General features: G+C 41.7%; 2 protein-coding genes across 2 annotated transcripts; both read left to right on the top strand.

Moving 5' to 3' along the window:
• Positions 1 to 6,523: 6,523 nt before the first annotated feature.
• Positions 6,524 to 16,950, top strand: aqp8a.1 (aquaporin 8a, tandem duplicate 1). Its single transcript, XM_071409718.1, has 5 exons — positions 6,524 to 6,885; positions 7,096 to 7,222; positions 11,582 to 11,796; positions 16,108 to 16,242; positions 16,462 to 16,950. Exons 1-5 carry the CDS (start codon positions 6,608 to 6,610, stop codon positions 16,502 to 16,504), a joined length of 798 nt encoding a protein of 265 aa, XP_071265819.1. The 5' UTR covers positions 6,524 to 6,607; the 3' UTR covers positions 16,505 to 16,950.
• aqp8a.2 (aquaporin 8a, tandem duplicate 2) lies at positions 16,940 to 21,720 on the top strand. Its single transcript, XM_071409719.1, has 5 exons — positions 16,940 to 17,704; positions 18,013 to 18,139; positions 18,446 to 18,660; positions 18,931 to 19,065; positions 21,431 to 21,720. The coding sequence occupies exons 1-5, from the start codon at positions 17,445 to 17,447 to the stop codon at positions 21,471 to 21,473; spliced, it is 780 nt and encodes a 259-aa protein (XP_071265820.1). The 5' UTR covers positions 16,940 to 17,444; the 3' UTR covers positions 21,474 to 21,720.
• Positions 21,721 to 22,135: the final 415 nt, after the last annotated feature.

Here is a 22,135-nt window from a genome sequence, read left to right on the forward strand (position 1 = left end):
GTTGAATAAAAAGTGTTAAGAGTGCTGAGTAAGAACTTAAACATGAACTCACTCATAAAAACAACAACTCTTTGCTGTGTTTGTTGATAGTCTCTCTCTAGTCATGGTTTTAAACATTTTGAAATCTCACAGTATCAACTTTGCTGTAGCTTTCTTTTACACCTGCTACGTTACTACAGACACGGTAATCTGAACCACTTGATTTGCTCTCCGGGCCTGCCAGGAAGGCAGAGTTTGTACCTTCAGACACATGAAATGGTTAAAAATGTAAACACTTTGCCTACCTGGCATGCAGGGCAGCTGAATCAGGTGCACCTACGGCAAACAGTGCAAGACAAATTTTAAAAAAGGAGCACAAGGCTTTATTGTTGGGTTTTTTACAGAAATGTTTGGCGATCGACTATAAATGCCTTTCTGTATTCTGACTTCTGAGTTCCTTCTTTAAAACCCAACAGAAACACACATCAAATAACCAAATCAGAATACAGAAACAATCTATTAACAAAAACAATAAGATATAGAGCAGTAGTTCCCAAACTTTTTCACTCAGGCCCCACTTCCAGCTTTGGGCACAAGCACTGTTCATGACACAAACTGCTCACACTACTCTTGTTGGCGGATCATTTTTAAAACATATTTTCTGCAGTTCTACACATTTTGTTATGAGGTGCAGAGAAAATGTTGCACTTTTCAAGCAAATTTTCTTTAAATTCTATACATTTTGCCAAGTCTAATGTGTTTTCATGTGATATTTGAGTGACTCAAACATTACAACAAAATCTATGGGCTAAAAAACCTAGCAAAAGAACTTGAGCTGACATGGGCTATGACTAACATGACAAGAGGAAAACTGATGATTCACTAAACAATTTCGAAATTGCACCTTGTGCATTCTGCTATTACAACTTTGAAGAGTAAGTTGAAAGCTGGACTCCCACCCCCCCACAGGAATGAATGGCATAACATTACACTTAAATATATTCAAAAAGCAGCATATACGCACATCAACATACACTACCATTCAAAAGTTTGGGGTCACAGAAATGTCCTTGTTTTTGAAAGAAAATCACATTTTTTGTCCATTTAAAATAACATCAAATTGATCAGTAATACAGTGTAGACATTTTTTGTGTTGTAAATGACTATTGTAGCTGGAAACGGCAGATTTTTTATGGAATATCTACATAGGCGCGCAGAGGCCCATTATCAGAAACCATCAATCCTGTGTTCCAATCGCACGTTGTGTTACCGGATTACAGGCTCAAAATGGCCAGAAACAAAGAACTTTCTTCTGAAACTCGTCAGTCTATTCTTGTTCTGGGAAATGAAGGCTATTATTCCATGCGAGAAATTGCCAAGAAACTGAAGATCTCGTACCATGCTGTGTACCACTCCCTTCACAGAACAGCACAAACTGGCTCCAACCAGAATAGAAAGAGGAATGGGAGGCCCCGGTGCACAACTGAGCAAGAGCACAAGTACATTAGAGTGTCTAGTTTGAGAAACAGATGCCTCGCAAGTCCTCAACTGGCAGCTACATTAAATAGTACCCGCAAAACACAAGTCTCAACGGCAACAGTGCAGAAGCAACAGTAAATCAACAGTAAATGCAGTAAATCAAGTACTATTTTTCTACAACCACGGGTCCTCCTCATTCCCACCTATCATCTCCCTTGGCTACTCTGGGTCCGCTATTCTACACGGTGCAACGTGGACTGTGAAGAGACACATGCCCACTAGTGATGCGCGGGTCAGCTGTTTGTTCACCCGCCCCGCAATTGCTGATAACTCATCAGCAACCGCTGGACTTTATGTGATAAAGTGAAAATCTGAGGCCTAACGCGTTAATATAGAAAATGCGCTGTATACTTCGAAACATTTTTTATTTGGAGTTCTATATAGAACCTTTTGGTTCTTTGGACAAGATTAAATAACTCTTTATAAAAGGTTGTTCGTATATACACTGAGTGTATAAAACATTAGAAACACCTTCCTAATATTGAGTTGCACTCCCTTTTGCCCTCAGAACAGCCTCAATTAGTCGTGGCCTGGACTCTACAAGGTGTGGAAAGCATTCCACAGGGGAGCTGGCCCATGTTGACTCCAATGCTTCCCACAGTTGTGTCAAGTTGGCTGGATGTCCTTTGGGTGGTGGACCATTCTTGATACACACAGGAAACTGTTGAGCGTGAAAAACTCAGCAGCGTGGCAGTTCTTGACACTTAAACCGGTGCGCCTGGCACCTACTACCAAACCCCGTTCAAAGGCACTTAAATATTTTGTCTTGCCCATTCACCCTCTGAATGTCACACATACATGTCTCAATTGTCTCAAGGCTTAAACATTTTGTTAACCTGTCTCCTCCCCTTCATCTACACTGATTGAAGTGGATTTAACAGGTGATATAAATAACGGATCATAGCCTTCAACTGGATTCGCCTGGTCAGTCTATGTCATGGAAAGAGCAGGTGTTCCTAATGTTTGTACACTCAGTGTACTTTGTATACAGTGCCTTCAGAAAGTATTTATACCCCTTGACTTGTTCCACATTTCCTTGTGGTACAGCCTGAATTAAAAATGGATTAGATATATTTTTTTCACCTATCTGCACACAATACCCCATAACAACAAACTGAAAATATGTTTTTAGAAATGTTTGCAAATTTATTGAAAACGAAATACAGAATATTTAATTTACATAAGTATTCAGACCCATAAGTCAATACTTTGTAGAAGCACCTTTGGCAGCGATTACAGCTGTGAGTTTTTCTGTCTCATTTGCCCATCATTCTTTTTCAAATTCTTCAAGCTCTGTCAAATTGGTTGTTCATCATTGTTAGACAACGATTTTCAGGTCCTGCCGTAGATTTTCAAGTAGATTTAAGTCAAAACTGTAACTCGGCCACTCCTTCAATGTCTTCTTGGTAAGGAACTTCAGTGTAAATTTGGCCTTGTGTTTTAGGTTATTGTCCTGCTGAAAGATGAATTAACCTGCCAGTGTCTGGTGGAAAGCAGACTGTTTTCAGATTGCAGAGCCCCACCTGTTTTGAGCCCCACCTGTTTAGCTAAAGTTATTAGGCATTACTACGTGTCACAGTTTGCAAACAATGTACAGTAAAAAAAATATTGAGTTAATAAAGCCGCATACACACTTGGTCTCTTTTTTGCTTTCTTGAGTAAGACAGCTCCAAAATGCAGGTATTTCAGCCTAGCTCAGTGCTTTCTGTCGTGGTGGGGCAGCCAGCAGAAAATACAAAGGGTAGGGATTTTGGTAATGTGCTCTAGTTGCGCCGTGATTGGCTCAGTGTCCTGTCACTCATGGGGACACTACATCAACGCAAAATCTACAGGTAGAGCTCAACAATTCAAGCCTCTTGGGTGCTGCCATGAAGGGGCAAGGTCATTAGCTACAGATAAAATGACGTCAAATCACATTATATCTACAGTAGCTTTGATTGGACTGATCAAGCTAGCAGTCATCATCATGAATCAAGTCGACAATCTACTGGAAAATCCTTTCAATCCTTGTCATCAAGAGAAATAATCAAGATAAATTATATGTAAAATGTATCGGTGCTCATCAGATATTGGACAAACATTACACAACAAGTTGGAAATTGCAAATTGAACAATGATTGGTTTGGAAGTAATCAGTGGCTAACTGCAAGCATTGTAAAGCAATCACTAGACTGCTATTCAGTGGAGTGGGTGTTTGGTCCAAGTCTGGGTTTATGGGTCTCTTTTCCAAGCTTAAAAGGGATAAACATTCAACATTGGCCTTGCTGTAAATCCAGCACGACTTCTGCCGCACTCAAAACAACTGGAAACTCTGGACTGGGAAAGCTCAGACTTCAGGGGGGTCAAGACAACTGGGAACTCGGGAAAAAATTGCTCCGACTGGGAAAATACGTTTTGAACGGTCATCCAACTCGGAATTGCAAGTCGACAATTCATGCCGCTTTCTATAGCTTAGACTTGAAGATCACTGACGTCTTCATGATTTGACCTTGTTTTTTTCAGAATTCCCAGTTGTCTTGAAAGCACCAAAAATCCAGATAATGCCAGAATGCCAACCAAGTGGTGCAGTGGTCTAAGGCACTGCATCTCAGTGCACAAGGCAGCACTACTGTCCCTGGTTCAAATCCAGGCTGCATCACATTTGGCTGTGATTGGGAGTCCCATAGGGCGGTGCAGAATTAGCCCAGTGTCGTCCGGGGTAGGCCATCATTGTAAATAAGAATATGTTCTTGACTTACTTGCCTAGTTAAATAAATAAAGGACTGCCCTGCCACTGTCCTGTTCAAGTGAGCACAGCACAACAAGGTGAGTCCAAAATGTATTTTATGCTGCTGCATAAATTATGTAATATGCCAGGGAGATAGTATTACTTTCTTAGCTACAGTATACATAAGCATATGTTGTGTAGTAAGCTGTTAGTAGCCCATGTGCCTCACCCTAATAATTTGGTCTCTTTTCCCTCATAATTTAGCCTACTGTTCTGACTCGGTGATACACATGTAGCCTATAGCCTGTTTTAGAGAAATGCTATCATCGAATATTGTAATAGTTTCATTGTCTGCTTATTTGCCCCCTTTATTTATCCTATGGTTCTAACTTGGTGTACAGGGAGAATACTGTAAGAACGGCCCGTGTTCTGAATTCTGTCGCTGTACATTTAAAAGTGCTGAACAAATAGTTATATTGACAATGTCCGTCCTAGTTCGCTCATTAATGTCTTAATCGAATTTGCGGATTTCCTCTTATCCGCTCGTCATCCACTTATGCCATAGTTTGTACATCTCAATTGTCAGTAGAAACCACATTTGTTTAAGCAAGTCAGCCAAATCAGCTATCTTTTTTTAAAGGCAGTAAATGGGGCTGAATGAACTGTTTTGCTGCCAGACAAGGCTTCGCTGATAGTCAGGTGTAGTAGTGGTAAGGTGTTGGGACTGCTGTCGGGAACAGCTTTATGTAGGCCCTAACAGTTTGTGGGCACCGTTTGTCACTATTATAGTGCAATTCTTGTCTTGTTTAGTGTTGTGTTGTGTAGTGGCTTTGGGGAGTTTGCCCCACCAAGATTTACATGCTAAAATCGCAGCTGAACCCATAACATGATGCAGCCACTATTATGCTTGAAAAAATGTAGAGTGGCACTAAGTAATGTGTTATATTGCATTTGCCCCAAACATAACACTTTGTATCAGGACAAAAACTGAATTGCTTTGTGAAAATGTTTGGCAGTATTACTTTAGTGCCTTGTTGCAAAAAGGATGCATGTTTTGAAATATTTTTATTCTGTACAGCTGTCCTTCTTTTCACTCTGTCAATGAAGTTAGTAATGTGGAGTAACTACAATGTTGTTGATCCTTCCTCACAGCCATTAAACTCTGTAACTGTTTTAAAGTCACCATTGGACTCATGGTGAAATCCCTGAGCGGTTTCCTTCCTCTCCAGTAACTGAGTTAGTAAGAATGCCTGTATCTTTGTAGTGACTGGGTGTATTGATACGCCATCCAAAGTGTAATTAATAATATTCAATGTCTGCTTTTTTTACCCATAACAAGGGGTTGAATACATTTTGACTCAAGACATTTCAACTTTTCATTTTAAATTAATTTGTAAACATGTTAAAAATCTAATTCCACTTTGACATTATGGGGTAGTGACAAAAAAATCTTAATTGAATGTATTTTAAATTCAGGCTGTAACACAACAAGATATGGATAAAGTCAAGGGCTGTGAATACTTTCTGAAGGCACTGTAGATAGTGCTGCTGAGAACATGTGAAATGGCCTTGAATACTTACAACATAACTTTTGCTTATTAACCTCTATTAGGCCTATTTAAAGTTATTAAAGCTAGAGTCCTTAATTGAAAGAAGGACAAAGAGGATTCCCTGCCTCTGCGTTGGTAAAAAGCTAAGGGATTGGCCTGAGGAACCATTCATAGACAGAGCTATGGATGCAAGGACTGACCATCCATTATATCAACATTTTAGTTTTAACCATGTTTTGAGGCTATATAGTGTTTGTTAAGATTTACTTTGTTTACAAACATTGGAGTCAAACAGGCTTGTATGTTGGGTTCTGATGGGGTACTTCAGTTGAACTAAGCTCATGAGGCATTTGTAAGTTATATTCTTCAAAAATCGATGGGTATATATCATTAATTTATACGTCCAAAATAGATGTAGCAACAACAGATTGCCCCTTTAAGTAGGCAAGTAGGACAATTCAACGCACTTTATATTGTTCTTTAGCAGCTATGCCTACATACTAGGCTAATTATGAACACAATTTATTACCGCTGTGTTACCCTGATAAGCTAATCCTCGTCTTTCCATCATCAATGCTTCATCCACTACAATAACCACTAACACTACGGCTATTACTATACCCAGAAATGGGGATGTGTGCCAAAACATGCCACCACAATAAGGGGAGGTGGCGATATGAATGCTCCCATACATATCCTGAGACCAGCCCAATATGATGGTCTTGCCTCTCCTGTCTGCACTTTTATCACGGCATGTATCATGCTCTGGCTGACCACTTAACAGAGCAGGTGTAAGTGACACACAGAGAGCAGCAGGAGTCAGCTGAGCAACATGTCCGTGAAAGAGTCAAAGACAGAGCTCTTCACCGTGGCTGGGACTGACACTGTCGAGTCAGGGCCAGGTTCAGAGGTTTTCAACTCCAGAAAGATAGTTACCACCTTTGAGAGATATATCCAACCGTGCTTGGCTGAGGTGGTGGGATGCGCCCTTTTCATCTTCGTGGGATGCGGGTCTGTTATTGAGAATGCCGGCGTTCCGGGGAGCCTCCAGCCTGCTCTGGCTCATGGGCTGGCGCTGGGGATTGTTATCGCTGTGCTGGGAGAGATCAGGTGAGGACATGCTGACACCTGTTAACATCTCCCTCCTCTATGGTCAGAAAGTATTAGGATGTTTTTATGAATTATTTCAACATTGGGCTAAAATATAATGTTGTTCACATGACTTGAGATTTACAGCTGTTACACGTGTATGAATCTCTTTTATCAATGATTTACATTTTTCAATGTGATTTTACACCTCCTAATTCTTTCTGAATCCAGTGGTGGCCACTTCAACCCAGCTGTGTCTGTGAGTGTGTGCATCAGTGGAGGACTGGACGTAATCCTACTGGGGCCGTATATACTCTCCCAGATGGTGGGGGGAATGATTGGGGCTGGCTTGGCAAAGGTAAGGGGGCTTTCACATCAAGTTTTTTTTTCGAACTCTGGAGCGATTAACCCCTAAATTTGGTTCGATTGGACAGGTGGGAACACTAACCGTACTCGGGTGTGCACCAAATAACCCACCGGGCACATACTGGTTGAATCAATGTTGTTTCAACGCAATTTGTCAATGTATTGTGATACGGAATCTATGTGGAAAATACATTGGTTTTGAAAAAAGTTATCAAGATAAACTGTTGTTTTCAGGATTCACGTCTCCATCAAAACCAAAAATCTAAATTAAAGAATAGGAATAAATCAAATCAAACTTTATTTAAAGTGCAATGAAATTTTGATTTGATTTTGTTCTGTTCTCTGGATTTTTGGTTGCGATGGAGACATGAATCCATCATATCAGTTATTCATTTGTAGACAAACTGGAATTAAAGACAGACTGAGTCAGTGGCACAGAAGGAACTATCCAAGCAGAAGATACATCTCCTTATAATGTTGATATTTGGTTGTGTTGTCAACCAAACACAATTCAATATTACTTTTGTAATACAGTACAGTTCCTTCAGAAAGTATTCACACTTTTAAACTTTTTTTTATGACTACCTCATCTCTGTACCCCACACAGACAATTATTATCTGTAGTGTCCCAGAGTCGAGCAGGGAATTTCAAATACAGACTCAACTACAAACGCCAGGGATGTTTTCCAATTCTTCGCAAAGAAGGGCACCTATTGGTAGATGGGTAAAATGACAAAATAAATGACATTGAACGCACTTTTGATCATGATGAAGTTATTCATTACACTTTAGATGGTGTATCAATACACCCAGTCACTACAAAATGCAGGCGCCCTTCCTAACTCAGTTGCCGGAGAGGAAAGAAACCACTCAGGGATTTCACCATGAGACCAATGGTGACTTTAAACAGTTACATAGTTTAATAATGGCTGTTATAGGAGAAAACTGAGGATGGATCAACAACATTGTAATTACTCCACAATACTAACCTAAATGACAGAGTGAAAAGAAGAATGGCTGTACAGAATAAAAATACTCCAAAACATGCATCATTTTTGCAATAAGGCGCAAAAATAAAACTCCCAAAAATGTGTCAAAGAAATATGTCCTGAATACAAAGTGTTATATTTGGGGCAAATTCAACACAACACATCACTGAGTCCAACTCATCACTGAGTCCAAATCATATTTTCAAGCATGGTGTTGGCTGCATCATGTTATGGGTGTGCTTGTCATTGGCAAGGACTAGGGTGTTTTTTTTTTAGGATAAAACGGAATAGAGCTAAGCACAGGGAGGAAAATCTGGTTCAGTCTGCTTTCCAAGAGATACTGGGAGACAAATTCCCCTTTCAGCCGGGCATTAACCTAAAACACAAGGCCAAATCTACACTGGAGTTGCTTACCAAGAAGACATTGAATGTTCCTGAGATATTTCTGTATTTAATTTTCAATACATTTGAAAAAATCTATTTAATAGATTTTTAATTCAGGCTGTAACACAGCTTTTAGATGGTTGAAAGCATAGTGATAACTAACTTGTGGCTGTCTTTTTGAGTGGGTGAATATAGGTTGGAATCTCATTGATCAACGACTCAACTAAATATTACAAAATTATTCACGTTAAAATGATGTATGTCGAGTTGAAACGCACTGTGGTTCGCATAAAAGTATAGTCTCGGTCCCGATTCCATTGGTACCTTGGTGCAGTTTGCTGCAAGTGAGAACGCAGTCCGGACAGTAAGCTATTGGTTGTTTGACTGTAACAGGCTGACTACACCGCTCGCGTTGCAAAATAGATTTTGAAATCTATATTATTCAATTATTGCACCCACACCGCTCGCGCGCGCCAACGAGCATCTGCGTTGCCAAGGGCTAAAATAGAAGTCAGTTCTATTTGTGACGCAGATTGCGCTGCAGGTCCTGCCTCTCCCATCTCCTCATTGGTTTATAGAAGAAGGTACCCACGTGCCATCCCCTCATTGGTTATACCCACGTGGGTGACTGAAAGACGAACGAGGTCAGTGGCGGTAATGCACCTAATTTATGAAAGTTGCCAACCGCAATATAAAGTCAAGAGAAGAAAAAGCCTAGAAGGAGGAGAGATGACTAGAAACGATTCGGTTGACCATTTTATGTGTGGATTAATTGTCGGAGTAGAGGACTTTGTGCATTTCAGGTAAAATAACAAATCAATGTTTATATCCCAGGACAAATTAGCTAGAAACAGCAAGCTAGCTAAATAGGACAAATTAGCTAGCAAGTGCAAGCTTTCGACCTGTCCCCAAATTAATGTAATTGGTTCAGAGTTTGTTTTGATATTTTAACCTGCGTGTCGTGATCGCGTTTGGTGTGGGGGGACAAAATACATTTATGCTTGATGACGGACGCGCGCAGCCGGTTTGGGTTCCTTGTAAGCATGCATGCAATATCATAACTTCCCACTGGGTTGACTCAAAGTTGTTTCCACATCATTTGACTGAAATTACTTTGAACCAACGTGGAATAGATGTTGAATTGACATCTGTGCCCAGTGGGTTGATACACTAAATGGACAAAGGTATGTGGACACGCCTTCAAATTAGTGGATTTGGCTCTTTCAGCCACACTCGTTGCTGACAAGGGTATAAAATCGAGCACACAGACATGCAATCTCCATAGACAAACATTGGCAGTAGAATGGCCCGCACTGAAGAGCTCAGTGACTTTCAACGTGGCACTGTCATAGGATGCCACATTTCCAAAAAATCAGTTAGCCAAATTTCTGCCCTGCTAGAGCTGCCCCGTCAACTGTAAGTGCTGTTATTGTGAAGTGGAAACGTCAAAGAGCAACAACGGGTCAGCCGCGAAGTGGTAGTGGACTCTGGAGCAGTGAAAAATGTGTTCTCTGGAGTAATGAATCACGCTTCATGGTTCAGGCTATGCCCCTTAGTTCCAGTGAAGTGAAATCTTAACGCTACAGCATACAATGACATTCTAGATGATTGTGTGTTTCCAACTTTATGGCAAAAGTTTGGGGAAGGCCCTTTCCTGTTTTATCATGACAATGCCCCTGTGCACAAATCAAGGTCCATACACAAACGATTCGTCGAGATCGGTGTGGAAGAACTTGACTGGCCTGCACAGAGCCCTGACCTCAACCCCAATTGGAATGCCGACTGCGAGCCAGGACTAATCGCCCAACGTCATTGCCCGACCTCACTAATGCTCTAGTCGGTAAATGGAAGCAAGTCCCTGCAGCAATGTTCTAACACTTAGTGGAAAGCCTTCCCAGAAGAGTGGAGGCTGTTCTAGCAGCAAAGTGGGGACCAACTCCATATTAATGCCCATGACTTTGGAATGAGATGCTCGACGAGCAGGTGTCCACATACTTTTGAAGTGTATCTCTGAAACATTTTGTTAGTAGCAGTGCAAATACCACCCCCCCCTGCCAGCCAAAAAATTTCAGGACCCCCACCCCAAAACATCTTCCTCTGGTATGGCCTATGATGCTAATTTCCACATGGCTTATCCTAGCAACAATTTAGAAATCAGTTTGAAATAGTCTAGCTATAGCTCTTCCTTTCCTCTTTTCAACAATATAAATGAATTGTTCAAGGATAGCCTACTCCTATAATTCAAACAATTAAAACATCAAGACATGTATGTTTTACTTTCAGCTCATATAAAAACACAGAATCCCTGCTCCTCAATATTTAGATATTGTCATGATAAAACAGGAATTGACCAGATGACCTCTTGCAAATAAGTCGCACACATTAATTTTAAAATGACTAGGTTACAGAGCACCTCTAGATTGGAGTAATAGGCTAAGTTAGTACCAACCAATGATAAGAGAACCCGCCCCAGTATCCCCTATTCACAGCACTTGGCAGGTATTATAGCAGCTATCGCTCATGTTACAAAGCAAATGCAATATGAAGATTGGGACACAAACGTGTTGCTCCATACGATCATAGATGGATTTAACGTGAGCATTTCTGTCCAATAAACAAATGACTTGCATCACACATAGTTTTGTATAGCCTACATATTTTAGTTTGTTCGACATTTGGCAATGTGAAACCAACTGGACCAAATGACCAAAACACAATGTAGCAAATAATCAAACTCTGATTCGAACGATAGCAAACAAACTTGTTTGAGAAACAGTCTCCATATGCTGTTTTCTTGGAATAAAACATGTGAATGATGTACATCTTCGTTCAGCTTGGATATTAAAATAGGCCTAATCATTTTTCAAAAGCATTCGGATCTATGAAGAAACAAAAGACCTTCAGATTGTGTTTAATAAAAGGAAATATAACCCAATGTAATCCCAATCTAATTGTACAGATGTTGTGATATTCCTCAGGCAGCATCCTCCATCATCAGCTATGCCAGTGCAGCAGGGGGAGTGTTCAACGTGGTTAAAACCAGCGGAGCGATCGGCAGTGCCACCGTAGCAGAGATTGTCATGACCCTCTTCCTGTCCCTAGTGGTCTGTATGGGGGCTGTGAACGGAAGGACCCGTACCCCACTGGCCCCACTCTGCATCGGGCTCACTGTGACTGCTAACATACTGGCTGGGTAAGGGCTGAGGAAAATCTATGGAGGCTCATGAATGTCAACAGATACAGATGGTTTGGAAAACACTTGAGGCCTATGTAATGCATTGTCATGATAGATGGTTTAGATTTAGATTGAATAGGATCACCGTTAGCTGACGCCAATGGTGACAGCTTGTCTTACTGGGGTCCGACATATAACGAAAAAGACATTACAGACAAAAGACTTTACAATTTGCATATATTTAAAAGCATTAACATGTAGCGTGTGTGTGCATCTATCAGTTCCACATACATATCAGTACATACTCAATCGAACTTCCGGCGCCGAACAGGATGGCTGCCTCGCTTCGCGTTCCTTGGAAAATATGCAGTATTTTGTTTTTCTATGTGTTATTTCTTACATTGGTACCCCAGGTGATCTTAAGTTTCATTACATACAGCCGGGAGGAACTACTGAATATACGATTAACGTCAACTAACCACCCTTCCTACCAGGAATATGACTTTCCCGAAACGGATCCAGTGTCTTGCCTTCCACCCAATACAATGGACCTGATCCCAGCCGGCGAAGCTACACGACGCCGAAAAAGGGGCAAACGTAACGGTCTCCTGGTCAGGCTTCGGAGACGAGCACATCGCGCTCCACTCCCTAGCATACTACTCGCCAATGTCCAGTCTCTTGAGAATAAGGTCGATGAAATCCGAGCACGGGTAACATTCGAGAGAGACATCAGGGATTGCAACGTGCTCTGCTTCACGGAAACATGGCTAACTGAAAAGACGCTAACGGAGTCGGTGCAGCCAGCTGGTTTCTTCACGCATCGCGCAGACAGAAACATACATCTTTCTGGTAAGAAGAGGGGCGGGGGGGTATGCCTCATGATTAACGAGACGTGGTGTGACCATCATAACAACACTCAGGAACTAAAGTCATTCTGTTCACCTGATCTAGAACTCCTCACAATCAAATGTAGACCGCATTATCTACCAAGGGAATTCACTTCGGTCATAATCACAGCCGTATATATTCCCCCCCAAGCAGACACATCGATGGCCCTGAACGAACTCTATCTGACTCTCTGTAAACTGGAAACCACACACCCTGAGGCTGCATTCATCGTAGCTGGGGATTTTAACAAGGCTAATCTAAAAACAAAACTCCCTAAATTCTATCAGCACATCGATTGTCCGACCAGGGCTGGCAGAACTCTGGACCATTGTTATACTAACTTCCGCGACGCATATAAGGCCCTCCCCCGCCCTCCTTTCGGAAAAGCTGACCACGACTCCATTTTGTTGATTCCAGCCTACAAACAGAAATTAAAACTACAAGCTCCCGCGCTCAGGTCTGTTCAACGCTGGTCCGACCAATCTGAATCCACGCTTCAAGACTGCTTTGATCACGCGGATTGGAATATGTTCCGCACGGCGTCCAACAACAACAATGATGAATATGCAGATTCGGTGACCGAGTTCATTAGGAAGTGCATTGACGATGTCGTACCCAGAGCAACGATTAAAACATTCCCAAACCAGAAACCGTGGATTAACGGCAGCATTCACGTGAAACTGAAAGCGCGAACCACTGCTTTTAACCAGGGCAAGGTGACCGGAAACATGACCGAATACACACAGTGTAGCTATTCTCTCCGCAAGGCTATCAAACAGGCTAAGTCCCAGTACAGAGACAAAATTGAATCGCAATTCAACAGCTCAGACACAAGGGGTATGTGGCAGGGTCTACAGTCTATCACGGATTACAAAAAGATAAGCAGCCCCGTCGCGGATCAGGATGTCTTGCTCCCAGACAGGCTAAATACCTTTTTTGCCCGCTTTGAGGATAATACAGTGCCACTGACACGGCCCACTACCAAAACCTGCGGGCTCTCCTTCACTGCAGCCGAGGTGAGTAAAACATTTAAACGTGTTAACCCTCGCAAGGCTGCAGGCCCAGACGGCATTCCCAGCCGCGTCCTCAGAGCATGCGCAGACCAGCTGGCTGGTGTGTTTACGGACATATTCAATCAATCCTTAGCCCAGTCTGCTGTTCCCACATGCTTCAAGAGGGCCACCATTGTTCCTGTTCCCAAGAAAGCTAAGGTAACTGAGCTAAACGACTACCGCCCCGTAGCACTCACTTCCGTCATCATGAAGTGCTTTGAGAGACTAGTCAAGGACCATATCACCTCCACCCTACCGGACACCCTAGACCCACTCCAATTTGCTTACCGACCCAATAGGTCCACAGACGACGCAATCGCAACCACACTGCACACTGCCCTAACCCATCTGGACAAGAGGAATACCTATGTGAGAATGCTGTTCATCGACTACAGCTCAGCATTTAACACCATAGTACCCTCCAAACTCGTCATCAAGCTCGAGACCCTGGGCCTCGACCCCGCCCTGTGCAACTGGGTCCTGGACTTCCTGACGGGCCGCCCCCAGGTGGTGAGGGTAGGTAACAACATCTCCACCCCGCTGATCCTCAACACTGGGGCCCCACAAGGGTGCGTTCTGAGCCCTCTCCTGTACTCCCTGTTCACCCACGACTGCGTGGCCATGCACGCCTCCAACTCAATCATCAAGTTTGCGGACGACACTACAGTGGTAGGCTTGATTACCAACAACGACGAGACGGCCTACAGGGAGGAGGTGAGGGCCCTCGGAGTGTGGTGTCAGGAAAATAACCTCACACTCAACGTCAACAAAACAAAGGAGATGATTGTGGACTTCAGGAAACAGCAGAGGGAGCTCCCCCCTATCCACATCGACGGGTCAGTAGTGGAGAAGGTGGAAAGTTTTAAGTTCCTCGGTGTACACATCACGGACAAACTGAATTGGTCCACCCACACAGACAGCGTTGTGAAGAAGGCGCAGCAGCGCCTCTTCAACCTCAGGAGGCTGAAGAAATTCGGCTTGTCACCAAAAGCACTCACAAACTTCTACAGATGCACAATCGAGAGCATCCTGTCGGGCTGTATCACCGCCTGGTACGGCAACTGCTCCGCACACAACCGTAAGGCTCTCCAGAGGGTAGTGAGGTCGGCAGAACGCATCACCCGGGGCAAACTACCTGCCCTCCAGGACACCTACACCACCCGATGTCACAGGAAGGCCATAAAGATCATCAAGGACAACAACCACCCAAGCCACTACCTGTTCACCCCGCTATCATCCAGAAGGCGAGGTCAGTACAGGTGCATCCAAGCAGGGACCGAGAGACTGAAAAACAGCTTCTATCTCAAGGCCATCAGACTGTTAAACAGCCACCACTAACATTTAGCGGCCGCTGCCAACAAACTGACTCAGCTCCAGCCACCTTAAAAATGGGAATTGATGGAAATTATGTAAAAATGTACCACCAGCCACTTTAAACAATGCCACCTAATATAATGTTTACATACCCTACATTACACATCTCTTATGTATATGTATATACTGTACTCTATATCATCTACTGCATCTTGCCATCTTATGTAATACATGGACCACTAGCCACTTTAAACTATGCCACTTTATGTTTACATACCCTACAGTACTCATCTCATAGGTATATACCGTACTCTATACCATCTACTGCACCTTGCCTATGCCGTCTGTACCATCACTCATTCATATATCTTTATGTACATATTCTTTATCCCTTTACACTTGCGTGTATAAGGTAGTAGTTGCGGAATTGTTAGGTTAGATTACTTGTTGTTATTACTGCATTGTCGGAACTAGAAGCACAAGCATTTCGCTACACTCGCATTAACATCTGCTAACCATGTGTATGTGACTAATAAATTTGATTTGATTTGATTTGATTTGATACACACAGCAAGTAGGTCACATGGAGGAGAGGTGTTGCTTTATTTGTTTTTGAAACTAGGTTTGCTGTCCACTTGCGCTATAAACAATCATTTTTCCTCCTCTCCCACACTAACTTTATAGAATTCTAACTTGCAATGCTTTTCTTTCATGATTTGTTTTTTGATACATGAGTACGATGGCTCACTGTTTGTTTATGGCTATTCCTGCCTAAGTTTGCACACTTTGACAATGAAGTGACCATTAAAATAATTTGCAACATCAAATGGTTTTGTGATGAATGGTGTTTTGAAATGACAAGTGTTCACAGCAGAACAGTTTCAATACTATTTTTGCTGTGCTATTTGTTGTTATCGACAACAAGAAATGTCACAGCAGAAACAAAGAGGGCATTGCCATTGACATCACTGCCTGCCTGATAATGATTCATTCTATTAATAAATGAATTGATCTAATGTAATGCATTGTTCTATCAATATAGTAACCAGATGTGTTTGTCCCATTGGTCTTTCAGAGGGTCAGCATCTGGAGGGTGTATGAACCCAGCGCGGGCGTTTGGCCCTGCAGTGGTAGCTAACTACTGGGAGTACCACTGGATCTACTGGGTGGGACCGATGGCAGGGGCCCTTATCACTGGAAGCTTGGTCAGGTAGGATACAGCACGCCCAGCTTTCATTACCCATTTATAGATTTAATTACCCTTAGGCCATAGATTATTGCCTAAAATAGGCACTAAAATGGCACTGCATTTCCATACGGTTTCAGCATGTTATAGTCATACTGTATACAGTCACTAGGAGAATACTTCTTCATCGCATTGTAATTCATGTATTGTTTACTATTATTTCATTCTGATTTTTGTACACAGATTGTTGTTGGGAGACCAGAAAACTCGTGTTGTTCTGAAGTAAATGTGCCGCCTCGGAGCAATGGGAGCCTTTTTGACAACGTCTTTGCCATGCTTTTTTTTCAAAAACAATGTCATTGTCTTCCCAAGTATTGTATTGCCCTCTATAGCTTGCAGAACCTTTGCAGTTCCCATCTTGTCTTACACATCATATTATATTGAACTGTAGTGAACTATAAAACAAAAACTGTTTGCATAAACACATTACATTCAAACCTATGATCACTTCTGGCCATTCAGTCCATCAATCATTGTTGATATGTTTGGTTCAAAGTTCTTAAATGGAAAACATTAATAGTTTATGACTATTTTATTACATGATAGGTGGTGTAATAACTTCCAGAACTCAACTGAGGCATTGAACTCACTGACCAAATTTGGTCAAATCACACTTCAACTTGCATGCATATATATATATAATTTATTGACAATAAATGCATCCCTGTCTATGACAGTGTCTCAAATGTAAAATATGTCAATATAGAAAGCATTGTGAGTAGGTGACCTTGTCAGTGTCCTCCCATTTAACTTTCAGATTGTGACATAGTGACCTTTATCAAGACACATCTAGCCTCTGGTAGCCTTAGCCAACTTAGCAATTGAAGTTTACCCTTATCGATTTGCAAGGCATGAATATGACGTTGCCTCCCCCTCATGCTGTCTTGTAAAGCTGTTGGGCACACTTCAGGCTAAGAAGTCCTTTGTTGAACTGGTATGAACAGCCTCTATCAGAATGAGGTCAAGGAGCAGAATAAAATATGTCTAGTAATTGCCCTGCCAAGGTTTATGGTCAGTGGGTCAAACAATGAGGCAATATCAATATAGAACGCCAGTGATTATAAATTGTCAAGACACTATCATATGTCGCTCACTTGTATCTCAGACACTTCAACTAGGCAGTCAGACGGACAGTCAGATTTACTCTTGAGGTCCAGACAGACACAATGGGAGTTGAGAAAATGGAGCTGGACGAGGGACACTCGACTCTGATGAGTGGCACCAAGAAGCCTCCCCCGGTTCGGCCTCCCAACATGTTTGAGCGCATCATCCAACCCTGCCTGGCAGAGGTGGTGGGAACCATGTTCTTCGTCTTCATCGGGTGTGTGTCGGTCATCGAGAACGTTGAGTCTGCAGGCCGGGTACAGCCGGCGCTGGTCCATGGCCTGGCTGTGGCCGTCATGGTGGCATGCATGGATCAGATCAGGTAGGACTCACCTGTACTGCTCTGGTTGATCTTAACTGTGTGATCTTACCTCACCTGGCTTTTTCATGCAACTTAAAGCTTTGCCTGCAGCAAGCTAATGGTCTACTGTGCAGATAACTATTTCTTATTTTCTCAAGATATAAATTGGAATGAAATGTATTTTGGAATAAAAATTCTCTGAAAAAATATATGTATGAAAAATAGTTTGTTATAGAAGCAAATTATTTAATACAATTGAATTTGAATAGTTAAATCAGTGTGTAGGCTTTTATTTTAATGCAGCTTACTAGATCCCTCTCTTCATGCAGTGGATCCCATTTCAACCCTCCCTTCACCATTGCCATCTACCTGTGTGGCGGCATGAAACTGTTCATGGTTGTCCCATACCTTATCAGCCAGTTATTAGGAGGGGTGCTGGGAGCTGCCATGTCAAAGGTCAGTTGAGTTATTAATGTTCACCTGCGGTAACCTCTAATGAACAGGTACAGTGGTACAAATGGGGAACAGCTTCTAATCCTATAGTGGAAAGGTTCATCTCTTCCACCAGCCGGCTCTCATTGAGCCTGGGGACAAAGTCAGGGAGCGGCATTCTTATAAAGTTAAGAAAATCAATCAATCAATTATTTGTGTAGGCCTAGAGCTTTTATGAATACATTTGTCACTAATGTGAAGTGGTGTACTGCTGTGCTTACCTCCTGCAATATGCAGGTCAGCAGTTGACTGATGTATACTGTCCCTCAGATGATGACATCGAAGGAGAACTATGCCAACGCCACCGGAGCTGCGTTTACTATCCTCAAATCAGAGGACCAGCTGGCGGGAGCCATATTTGGAGAGATCGCCATGACGTGCCTGGTTTCCATGGTAGTATTGCTAGGGGCGGTCAATGCAAAGAGCAAAAGCCCAATGGTGCCTTTCCTGGTAGGCTGTACTGTCATCATCAACATTCTGGCAGGGTGAGTTGAGAGAAGATATTTATTGAATTGTACAATATTTAAGAATACAATATTACATTTTTAAGCCTGCCCTAAGAATTCTAGGCTATTGCAATACCCATATGCTCAGAATTCACCAATAGTCAGTTTCACTCACATTGGCAAGTTTGTATCATGTGCCAGATAATATTCCCTTTACCAAACAGCATCTCTGATTGCTCTAAAGTTGGCGTTGACTGTTATCCTAGATATTAGTACTTAAGCACTTAACATGTCTGTGTGCTGGTGCAGGGGGGATGTGTCTGGGACCTGTCTGAACCCAGCCAGGGCTCTGGGGCCAGCGGTAATGGCCAACTACTGGACCTACCATTGGGTTTACTGGGCTGGTCCTATCGCAGGAGGTCTACTGGCAGCAGCCCTAGTGAGGTGAGAGATACAGTAGATAGGCCATCACATAAAATATGTTCAAACCTGTAATGTGTTTTTTTCTTTATTCAAATTCCATACATTTACATTTACAAAAATATATACATCCTTCTACAATGTACTTGATATCCTGCATACTATAGATCAAATTTTGCAGTAGCAAGTTGACTTTGTAAAGGTAAAAAGTTTAATACAGAGCTTTCTGGATACAGGTGGTTATGTAAAACTGCAAAGGCTAGTAGTACCAGGGGCTTAAAGACCAAGGCCAATAGCATGGTGGCTAAAGAGCATGGCTAAAACGCAAATGGCCAAAAGGCAAAATATGCTTCTGAGTCTCAAGACTATATAATCATTCTGAATTAATAAAAATCGGTGCCTTCCGAAAGTATTCACACCACTTGACTTTTCCACATTTTGTTGTGAAACACCCTGAATTTAAAATGGATTAAATTGAGATTTTATACTACTGGCCTACACACAATACCCCATAATGTCAAAGTGGAATTATGTTTTTACACATTTTTACAAATGAGTTAAACATGAAAAGCTGAAATGTCTCGTGCCACACCTTTGTTATGGCAAGCCTAAATAAGTTTAGGAGTACATGTTTGCTTAACAAGTCACATAATAAGTTGCATGGACTCACTCTTTGTGCAATAATAGTGTTTAACACAATGTTTTTATGACTACCTCATCTCTGTACCCCACACATACAGTACAATTACCTGTAAGGTCCCTCAATCGAGTAGTGAATTTATAACACAGATTCAACCACAAACACCAGGGATGTTTTCTAATGCCTGCAAAGGGCATCTATTGGTACATGAGTAATTTAAAAAAATATATAATAAGATATTGAATATCCCTTTGAGCATGGTGAAGTTATTAATTACACTTTGGATGGTGCATCAATACACCTAGTCACTACAAAGATACAGGCGTCCTATCTAACTCATTTGCTGGAGAGGAAGGAAACCACTCAGGGATTTCACCATGAGACCAATGGTGAATTTAATGGCTGTGATAGGAGAAAACTGAGGATGGTTCAACAACATTGTAGTTACTCCACAATACTAACCAAAATGACAGAGTGAAAAGAAGGAAGCCTGTACAGAATTTTAAAAATCCAAAATGTGTGTCTTGTTTGCAATCAGACACAAATGTAAAACTGCCAATAATTTGCCAAATAAATGAACTTTATACCCTGAATACAAAGCGTTATGTTTGGGGCAAATCAAACACAACACATCACTGAGTACCACTCTTCATATTTTCAAGCATGGTGGTGGCTACATCATATTATGGGTATGCTTGTCATCGGCAAGGACTAGGGAGATTTTTTTTTAAATAAAAATAAACGGAATAGAGCTAAGCACAGGCAAAATCCTAGAGGAAAACCTGGTTAAGTCTGCTGTCTAGCAATGATCAACAACCAACTTGACAGAGATTGAAGAATTCTGACACAAGGCCAAACATACACTGGAGTTGCTTATCAAGATGACATTGGATGTTCTTGAGTGGCCTGGTTACAGTTTTGACTTAAATTGGCTTGAAAATCTGTGGCAAGACTTGAAAATGGCTGTCTAGCAATGATCAACAACCAACTTGACAGAGCTTGAAGAATTGTAATAATAACTATGTGCAAATATTGTACAATCCAGGTGTGCAAACCTCTTATAGACTTACAAAGAAAGACTCACGGCTAAAATCACTGCCAAAGGTGCTTCTATAAAGTATTGACTCATGGGTGTGAATACTTATGTAAATGAGTTATTTCTGCATTCAGATTTCAATACATTTGCAAAAATTTCTAGAAACATGTTTTCACTATGCCATTGTGGGGTATTGTGTGTAGATGGGTGAGAGAAACAATATAAATGTAATCCATTTTAAAGTCAGGCAGGATGTAACACAACAAAATGTGGAATAAGTCAAGGGGTATGAATACTTTCTGAAGACATTGTAGATATGACACTGATACAACTTTAAGTTGAACTGTCTAACAACCGTTAGACTTCTGCTACTTTGTCATGTTCTCCGGAACAGAGAGTGGTGTTCATCATTTTAGCAAGTTCAAGGTTGGATTGTCAGTTCCTGAGAACCAGAATTCTGTACTGACATCTGTGTCAACGGGATTTATGGATAAACACTTTTGTACATTAGACGGTTTTAAGTTATGTGTAAGCAATTAGGCAAGCTATTCATATTAGGCAAAAATATGTGAGTATGTGGTCGTCGTCGATCTTGGTCGTTGTCTTGGCATACTGGCCGCCCCCCACAATACCTTATGTTGCTAGTGTGATATCTTTATCAGTGTCTAGTTTCTGTTGTGATTTTGACTAAAAGACCCGCTTTTCTTTTCCAGACTTGTGCTTGGAGATGAGAAGACACGAATCATCATGAAGTGACATCCTACTATACATGTCCTATGCAAGTCACTTACTTACTACTTTTTGTCATATTATAAAGCTTTTTTTTCTAAGAAACGTGAATTTAGACTGGAATTTCTGTTTAATTCGAAAGACTATGAATCCGGTTTGTAAATGTCAGCAGATAGTAGGAGATGTCATATTGTACTAATATAACTCTTATTGTACTCTATGATTCCAGTTTGCTGTCGTGCTTTTCCTTTAAATTAAAAGATAAAGATGTGGATGTCGTCTAAAGATGATTGCAACTGCAAGCTGACTTACCGTGCTGCAAAAGCGCCCCCCGTTGGGCATGATCCAACTGGTCCATTTGTTGTTTAATTTGGTATTTCTGGATGTATTGGTCTCTGGCAACAACACAACTGCATTGTGCAGATCGGACCATATGGCGCTGTCCGCTGTGTAGGTGCTGAAATAGCAGCGCCGCACGTCAAACTTCACCTGGCGCCTGGGTGGCGCTGTTTCAGCTGCTGAAATTCACCTCTCTTTTAATGACGCATTATAGGCCTACTACCTTATTGGGCTTGCTTAGCATTCATCACCACCAATGTACACCCAAATAAAGCATATAAATATGCTTACTTACATATTTGATTGCGTATATGATTTGCTTAATGAAAAATATCGCGATATTTTCGTTA

This window comes from Salvelinus alpinus, chromosome 7 (genome assembly GCF_045679555.1).
Source record: "Salvelinus alpinus chromosome 7, SLU_Salpinus.1, whole genome shotgun sequence".
Taxonomy (NCBI): domain Eukaryota; kingdom Metazoa; phylum Chordata; class Actinopteri; order Salmoniformes; family Salmonidae; genus Salvelinus; species Salvelinus alpinus.